Source organism: Stegastes partitus, unplaced genomic scaffold (assembly GCF_000690725.1).
Source record: "Stegastes partitus isolate 25-593 unplaced genomic scaffold, Stegastes_partitus-1.0.2 Scaffold439, whole genome shotgun sequence".
Lineage (NCBI taxonomy): Eukaryota > Metazoa > Chordata > Actinopteri > Pomacentridae > Stegastes > Stegastes partitus.
Window position 1 is genome coordinate 321,461 of NW_007578170.1, and position 9,644 is coordinate 331,104.

Consider the following 9,644-nt stretch of genomic DNA (forward strand, 5'->3'; position numbering starts at 1 on the left):
TCTTTTCTGTCTTCTGCTTATTATTTTGCATTTTACTTTTAATCACCTCGTATCCTCGTTACAAACCGAGTTAAAGACACCTGAGCAGCACCATCGATGCATCTATAACGTAACGCCGCTGCGATCGCCGGACCAAGACGAGGAAGAAACAACATTATCTCAACCAATCCGCCGCCACTCGTCACCGCTGTCCAATCATGGCCCTCTCCACCATAAGAGCGGGAGGATTCCTTCGCCCTCCGATCGATGCGATTCCATCCTGAGGAGCAACCGATCAATACGTGACCACCTCTGCGCTGGCAGCGGGCCGGCCGATCGATGCGCGGCCACCTGTGGACGCTGAGCGATCGATGGCGGACGCCGCTGGGCCCCGCGGCGCTGATTGAGGAGCGGCCCAACGCTCGGCCTGCAGCCTCGTCATCTGCAGCTTATCGCGACGCCTCACTCACTGAATAAATAATTTGCAAAACACACCAGACAGAAAGAGAGAGAGAAAAAGAAAAACCCCTCAAATCAGCTCGACTCAATTAGATCCAGCAGCAGAGGGAATCTATTGATCTGCTCCGTCCGGCTCTCCGGAGGTTCACTCCCAGCTCACCGACACCAACCAGACGCTGGAATCTCACGCTTTCTAATTAGCGGCTCATCTCCATGCCCTCCGTGTCGCTCGCTTTGTGCCGCCGCGGTTTTAAAACTCAATTTGATCCTCCTTTGTCTCTCTCAAACATCACTTTCTCTCAGACTCCATCCTTCCCTCGGCCTCCGTCTGAACTTCCCGCCCGTCGCCTCCAACAGCAGCATGTCTTTTTTATTTCTGCCCTCTGACCTCTTTCCTCCTCCACAGGCGGCGCTCGCTTCCCTTTTTTTTTCTACCTCAACATCTGTCCCTGCTTCTAACGAGGGACGTCGTTAGCGTAATTAACTTCCCACAACTTAATTAAAAGCACAGCTGCAAGATAAAAAACTCTAATTTGCTGATTTAGATAAAACCTTTTTAACTTGACGGACGTAATAAAGCCGCTAATTGCATCAACTTGATACTTGATGTGTAATTTAAACCTCGTTTTTCGGAGTAATTTGATTTAAAACTCGACTTGAATTAAATTAATTAAATTTGGCTTCATAACTTCATGGCTCCTCCTGTTTCTCCGTCCTACAGTTAACAGCATTAATTTGTGTTCATGATTATGGTAATTAAGTACAGAACAATTAAACATTTCTTTAAAATTTTTAAAAGTTGAAGAAACTTAATTTTTCATAAGTTGTCATCTTGTGTTTATTCTGCCAAAAATTATGAGATAAAAAGTGATTAATTATGAAATTATAGGCGAAAAAGCCAAAATTAAGAGATCAAAGTCAAAAGTCTTGATAAAAAATTAAAATTTATCAATAAATGGTTGAACTTCTGAGATTAAAAGTCAAAAATAAAAGAAGAAAATTACAATTAGAAGACAAAAAAATCTAATTTATGAGAGAAAGTCTGCATTTTAAACATATGAATGCTGTTAATTTACATTAACTAAAGACTTTGTGTGTTTTAAACTCTAATTTCTGCGTAAGTTGATTTTAAACTAAATTAATTATTTAATTTGAGGTAATTTATTAAAATTGGGTTTTTTGGGATTTTTGTCTCCATCTTGAAGTCAGGGTTTCCTCCTCCTACTTAATACTTGAACAACTAAAGATAAAAAAAACTTGTTTTCATATTTATTTTAATTCACTACATGAAACTTAAAATTAATTTTAAATAATGTGGAAACGCTCGCTGGAGCAGTTTGGTTTGATTTGATGCCAAAACGTTCTGAGATAAAAAGTCAGAATTCTGAAAAAAGTCCAAATTAGACAAACAGTCCAATAAATATTAAAGCAAATTTTTTAAAAAAGTTAATTTACTTTGGCATTATGAAAACAAAAATAATTGTAAAATAAAAGGTTATAGAGTTAATTATAAGAAAAAAAAAACCTGAATTATGAGACAAAAAGTTAAATTTTAGATAGAAACTTAGAATTTTGTATGTTTTGAATCCAAATTTCTACAAAATCAGATTTTAAAATAAACGTAATTAACCTTTAAACCTACTGACTTATTAAAACTGGGTTGATCACACATTTTTCTTCACCTCCAGGTCAGGAGTCCTACACAACACTGAAGAAACTTAATGTTAAAATAAATTTTCCATCTTAAAAGCTTCACAATTACCTCAATATTTAACTTGTTAAATGCTAATTATAATCACAAGATTAAAAACAAAAATCTAATTGATGAAATAGTAAGTTTAACAAAAAAGGAAAAAAAATCTGAATTTTTAGACAAAAAGCCAAATTTTAAAACTTTGTGTGTTTTAAATCCAAATTTCTGAATTATGTGATGTTATAAATGTACTAACGTATTAAAATTGGGTTGATGACATTTTTATTTTTTTCACCTCGAGGTCGGGATTTCAAGTCCCGCATAGCACTGAAGAAACTTAATTGTAAAATAAATAAATTTCCCATCTAAAAACTTCATAATTATGGTAATGAAGTACGTAACAACTCAAAAACCCATTTAAACAAATTGAGAATAAAGTGGATCTTTTTAATGAATATTTAATTTGCTTTAATGCTACTTAAAATTCTGACATTAAAAAAACTAACTGATGAAATAGTGAATTAAAAGGTAAGTAAGTTAAAAAAAAAAGAAGGATTTATAAGACAAAAAGACAAATTCATTAAAAAATAAGAAGTCAAGCTTGGTGTGTGTTCTCTGGAACTTTTTAACAGAATCTAATGTAAATGCTGTATTTTTGGGAGACTTTTTAAAAAGAGAAACGTAGAATAAAAAGATTTGTGACCCGTGATGAGTTCAAGGACCGTTGGAAAGTTAAAAATCTGACAAATCCTTTATGTTTTTACACTTTCTGACTCATACACGGTGTCATTTTTGCAGCTTTCTAAAGATACCTTTGCTTTTAAAGCTGCCTGTTTGGGGGTTAAACACTCGAAAGGTGACGGTTATTATATTTTTTATGCATTCGTGACACCGAGCCTGTTTATCATCAGTCAGCCGCTACAGTTGTGTGGTTTTGTCACCAACATACGTCTTTTTCTTACGACTTGAAGGCCCAAATAAAAGAGCTGAAGCACATTCATCCCCTTCGGTTTATTTTTTGCTGCGGAATCAATCGAACATCGCAGATTTTCTGTGATATTCTTAGCAGCTACCAAATTCCTGGTAGCGTGACATCCCCAGTTCAGCGTTTATCTCCTCCTTTCTGTGTTTTTTTTCCCTCTCCTCCTTTCTTTCGCTTCCCATTCGCAGCTTCTTTTTTTTTCCAGGCTCTGACTCATCTTGTCAATCTTCCCGTTCGGCGTGTCGCCTCACGACGCTGCAGCTCCCTCTGATGTGCCTCCTTTTAATCAAGCCCCATTTTGCTCCATTAAAACGCTCTCCCAAGCATAAACAGGGCCAGATGAGCGACGGGAGGAGGCTGCAAATGAGAGGGAACAAATGGAGTAGAGAAAGGAGGGCAGGAAGCAGGGAAATGGCAGCTTTTTTATGTCCTGACAGTGTGTGAAAACGGCAGCGACGTGAGCGCCGGGTCCCGCGAGGCTCCTGGAGTAACGTGGAGACGAGCTCTAATTAAAGACGAGCGAGGGAGAAGCTGCTGTGATTCTCTGAGATTAACAAAGACTCGAGTCTCCCCTGACTCGATGATGAAACCATCCCGATGCGAGTCTGAAACCCTCCACTCGACTTAACACTATAAATACGTTTAAAACACGTCCTGACGCAATAAAACGTCCTAATACTAGAAAATACATCAAAAATATGTCGTAGCGCTAAAACAGACATCAAAAATACATCTCAAAGCAATAAAATACATCTTAATGTTATAAAATATCTCTAAATTATGTCCTGATGCAATGAAATAGGTCCTAAAATACGTCTTAATACTATAAAATACTTATTAATGCTATGAAGTATGTCTATAATATGTCTTAATTTGATAAAATACTCCTAAAATACTTGTTCACACAATAAAATATGCCTAAAATGTGTCTTAACACAATAAAATAAGTCTTAGCACTATAAATATGTCTGTATTCTATGTGTCCTAACGCAATAAAACATGTCCTAATGCTATAAAATATGTCAAAAATACGTCTCAATGCAATAAAATATGTCTAAAATACGTCTTAATGTTCTAAAAATACATCGTAATATTATAAAATACTTCTTAACGCTATGAAATGTGTCTAAATGTGTCCCGAATTTCCCCTATGGGTCAATAAAGAATTAACTTATATTAACATGCTTCTTAATTCGATGAAATACGTATAAAATATGTCTTAAAATATGCACTAAAATATGTTAATGTTATAAAATACATATCAATTCAATAAAATATGTGTTCACGCAATATGTCTTAATACTATAATATACTTCTTAGCGCTATGAAGTATGTCTAAAATACATCTTAATGCTATAAAATACTCCTAAAATACTCGTTCACATTATAAAATATGCCTAAAATATTTTTTGACGCAATAAAATCTGTCTTAACACTATGAAATACGTCTAAAATATGTCTTGATGCAATAAAATAGGTCCTAAAATGCGTCTTAACATTCTAAAAATACGTCTTAATAATATAAAATACTTCTTAGAGCTGTGAAATATGTCTAAAATACGTCTTAATTTGATAAAACACTCCTAAAATAGTTGTTCGCACAATAAAATATGCCTAAAATATGTCTTAACACTATAAATGTGTCTATATTCTATATGTCCTAACGCAATAAAACATGTCCTAATACTAAAAAAACACGTCTAAAATATAAATCAAATAATAAAAAATATGCCTAAAATATGTCCTGACACAATAAAATATGTCTTAAATATGCTGTGACTCAATGAAATATGTCCTAAAATACGTCTTAACGTTATAAAAATACATCCTGATGCTATCAGATGCTTCCTTCTGCTCTCCATCATGGTTTATCGCTGCTGAATCAGCGCCGCCACACAGCGGGTGGTGACTGATTCCAGGCTGAGCGTCTTCAGACTAATGGACCCAGAACCTGTCCTCCGCCGGGCCACATTAACAGATGAAGAAATGAAGAAATGAGGAGGAGAGACTCGACGGCAGTTGCTTATTCCCTCCGCGCAGACGGAGGCGTCGCCGTGACAACCCGATCCATCAAGGAGGTGAAGGAGGTGGAGGATGGAGTGGGCGGAGCCAGTGGGCAGCGCCGCCGTTTACATCCCATTACTCCCCTAAACAATCCCATCAGGTCCGGTTCTCAGCCGGCGCCGTGATGACAGCAGCTCCGGCTTCTCTTCAGTCACGTGGAGGACCTGCAGCAGATCACAGAGCTGACGGAGGTCGGCTTCTCCGTCACGTCGTTCTGCTCCGACCATCAGTCGTCTCTCCAGTAACCGGACGTCTGCTCAGTCCTGAACCGGGTCAGAATGTTTCCCCTCAACAGTCGGACTCGTCTCCATCAGCAAGCAAACAAACCGAAGCTGAGGAAAGTTTTCCTTCAACGTCCAGCTGGTTGTTTCCATCGACAGACTCCTGCTGCACACGTCGGCTGTTTCTACTCACTTACAGCAAACCGCTCATTTCTGAGAGATTTCAGAAATCTGAACCCGTTTTGAACAAATCTTAAGTCATCTTGGACGTCTTTCTGTCAGTTCGGACACATTCTGAGTCGCTCGTGATTGGCAGCAGGTCTTTGAGCTTTTATTTTGGAGTCATTTTGGACAAATTTTTTCTTCAACATTCACGTCGTTTTGTTTCTGATAATTCGTCCCTCAGAGTTGGACGGTTTTTCTCTTCCGTCACAGTTTTACTCAATGTGGGTTTGTGCTTCACTGCAACATCAAGTCCTGCTAATTTTTCGGTTACTTTGGACAATTTTTAACTCATTTTGTTCAAATTTATTTATTATTTATAAATGTTGGACAAATCTTGTGTCGTTTCGGATGATTTCTGAGTAATTCTGGACGAGACCAGTTTAGTCATTTTGGGTTGTTTTGATTCGATTGTTGTCATTTTGTACATTTTGAACATCTCTGAACACGTCTGAGTTTAAAGTCATTCAAACAGGTTTTGAGTCATTTTCAAATAGTTTTTGTCATTTTTTTGATGCAGAGTTTGTCATGTTGGACAAACTTTGCTCCTTTTTGGATCATTTTTCAGTCATTTGGGTAAAATTTCAAATCATCTGAAGTCATTTCAAGTCATTTTAAACATGTTTTTGTCATCTCGGACAAACTTTGACTCCATTTAATTGGATTTTTGAGCAACTTTGTGGACAGTTTTTCGTCAATTTGGACATACGTTTGTCATATTGCACAAATATTGAGTCATTTTAGACTTTTTTTGGTCATTTTAGACTCATTTTATTGTTTGTTTTTTTCAACATTTCTGTACAGACAGCTCATTTTCTACAGAACATCCTGAGGAGTCTGAGGACATCCAGTACAAACTACCTGAACTGTGGAGTGACGGCATATTGAGTTTCAGGCCACAACAACACAACCGTCCATGGCCCACTCTCCAGATCTGTCCTTCTTCTTCTCACCCAAAATTAAATCAAAGTTCTCTCTTTCAGACATTCACCTCAGATGGAGCCGACATGTTTCCAGATCAGGACTTCAGGAAGCGCTAAAGCGTTGCAGGAGACAAGTTTAAGTTTAAACCGGTGTGTTCCTACCTGTCTGGAGCAGGAGTCGATGTCCTGGGCTCGGCTCTGGTACCAGTCGGTCAGCAGCTCGATGCAGGGCGAAGCCGTTCTGAACCTCAGCAGCTCCGGAGCGTCTTCGTACAGAAAGCTGTCGTCGTCGAACAGGTTCTGCTCCAGCACGGCTCTGAGGAGGAGTTGGGCTCACGTTTAGTTGCTTTCAGGACACACTGACGATGTCCCAGAGATTTATGAAACAGTCGACACATTAAAAGATCAAAACAAAGTGTTGATCCTGCCAACAGCTCCTTCCTACGCAGCCAGAACCCCCAAAACTGTTAAATAACAGGTACAGCACGCGGGAGGCTGCACTCAGTGACACATTCCTTCATTACAGAGAGAATTAGCAGCTGATTCTGACTCTTTCTGAGCCACAAACACCATCCTGCTGCTATAAATACCCACAAAAGCACCTGATCCACAGCTGAAAACAGCCAACAAGTCCACGGCTGATCCTCCCACAGCCTCCTGCTGCTTCAGGCCTTTATTTAGCCTTCGTTAAACCACAGCAGCACATCTGTGGACTGTTTGTAAAGGCCGACGTGTTCGTGGGACGAGCTTAAGGTTGAGATATTAGTGTTTAAACAGAGTTTACCACGTTACTGGCTCAATTCTTTTCTGGGGTTTAAAAAAAAAGAGAAGAACAAAAACACAGAATATCACCAGTGAAGGAGGAGAGCTGAGCGATGAGGAGGAGGACGAATGGAAGAAAAGCCATTAAGATCGTTATTCACAACAGGTTTCTGGATGAGTTTGAAGTCATTTGGGACATGTTTGACTTGTTTGGGACATAGTTCTAGTCATTCAGGACAAGTTCTTAGTCATTCAGGACAAGTTCCGAGTCATATGGACTATTTTTTGTCTTTTGAGAATCATTAAAATAATTTAGGACAGGTTTCTAGTCCCTCTGGACAAATTATTGTCATTTGGGACACATTTTGGACCAGTTTCTAGTCATATGAGACAAGTTTTTGGCATTTTGGACTATTTCGTGTCTTTTAAGAAACACTCCAGTCATTTAGGATGGGTTTCTGGTCTCTTTGGACGAGTTATTGTCCTCAGGGACATGTTTGAGTCATTTATGACAATTCTTTGACATTTGAGACAAGTTTTTGTCATCTGGGACACGCTGGGGTGATCTGGGACAGGTCTGGCTGATTTAGGACATAGTTCTAGTCATTCAGGACAAGTTCCTGGTCATTTTGGACCAGTCTCTAGTCATTTTCAACAAGTTATTTTGGCATTTTGGACTATTTTTTGCCTTTTGAGAAACATTCCAGTCATTTAGGACGGGTTTCTAGTCCCTTTGGACGAGTTATTGTCCTCTGGGACATGTTTCAGTCATTCATGTCAATTCTTTGACATTTTGGACACATGTATGTCATCTGGGACACGCTGGAGTGATCTGGGACAAGTTTTTATCATTATTGCCAAGTTTCTAGTCATTCTGGACAAGTTTCAAGTCTTTTGGAACAAATGTCTCGTCATCTTGGACAAGTTCTCGGCATTTTGATCGACGTTTTAGTTATCTGGGACATGACTAAGTCCGTTAGAACAGGTCTCGAGTCTTTTGAGACAGGTTTCTCGTCATTTAGGACAAGATTTTTTGTCATTCTGGACACATTTGAGTCTTTTAGGATTGGCTTCTCACCATTTGGGACAATGTGGAACCATTTTGGACACAGTTTGACCAATTTTGTTGACGTATTTGTCATACTGAACAAAGTCTGAGTCAGTCTGGAGTCTTTTTGGACAATTCTGAGTCATTTCTATCAAGTTTTGAGTAATTTACGGACGTTGTTTTGGGTCATTTTGGACAAACCTTTGTACTGTTCCACACATTTTCAGTGCCTTCAAAGTGTGTTGTTGTTGTTGTCATCCTCTTACAGCCTCCTGCTGCATTAAGGATTTATTTGGCTTTTGTTAAACCAAAGTAAACTGTTTTTTTACGGCTTACACGATCCGTGGGACGAGCTTACGGGTTGACGTGTCCGAATATTAGCGCTCAGAGACAGTTCAGGACGTTTCTGGCTCCGTTCTTTGACAAAGACCGACAAAAAGACAGAATATCAGCAGTGACGGAGGGAAAAAAAGAGGAAAAACAAGCATATAACGTGGCAACAAAAAGACACAAGGACGAGGAACGCAGTGTTAAAGCTTCCTGGCATCGCTGCAGCTCCAATCACATTATCAAAATTTCACCCTGTAATTCGCAGCCAAGAATACCACAGCATCCAACCGATATTATGACTCTACACCAAAGAGCAATAAAAAGCAGGGCTTGCTAAATAAAATTGTAAATGAAGCTGGCCTCCCTACAGACGCGGGCGAACGGCATAAACTGGCAGCGCAACAGGATTCGGTATTAGTTTGTTATGGCTCTGTTTAACATTTGGATAATAGGATGTCATGTTTTGTTTCACATAATGATGCCAGCGCGAGCATCTGGCCTGCATGGAGCATGAATTTTAACAATTCTGCGCCGCGAGAGGCTTTGTTGGAGGGTATTGTGGTGCATTAATGCTGCCCGGGGTGAAATAAAGCCGCGCACATGAAGCGGTTTTTACCTGCAGTCGTCGGCTTCACACCAGTCCAGCTCTCGGTGCCTCTGCTCGTCCCACGGAATCAGCGCCAGCTCCCCTCGCTCGTCCAGGCTGGAGGACCAGGAGCAAAAGGTGAGAAAACAGGCGCAAATATCAGGGGAAAAGACCGATGACTAGTCAAACTGATAAAGCAAATACCAAAACGGAGACAAAGCCACGCAAAAAAAAGGCCGGAAAGAGGCAGAAATCAACCCCAGAATGACCAGAAACAGACTAGAGGTGACGAAAGGAGATGCAAAATAAACACAATCAGACGCTAAAGGACATAAAATCACTCAGAACAAACACCAAGAGGCATAAAGTCATGAC

At 39.4% G+C, this 9,644-nt stretch overlaps 1 protein-coding gene across 1 annotated transcript in view; it reads right to left on the reverse strand.

The window, feature by feature from the left end:
* Window positions 1-9,644, reverse strand: part of nbas (NBAS subunit of NRZ tethering complex) — a 232,923-nt gene that overhangs the window by 159,460 nt on the left and 63,819 nt on the right. The window contains exons 21-22 of the mRNA XM_008286182.1: window positions 9,300-9,386; window positions 6,706-6,859 (exon numbers count right to left, since the gene is read on the reverse strand). Coding sequence (XP_008284404.1) covers window positions 6,706-6,859; window positions 9,300-9,386 — 241 coding nt within the window. The remainder of the gene's footprint in view (window positions 1-6,705; window positions 6,860-9,299; window positions 9,387-9,644) is intronic.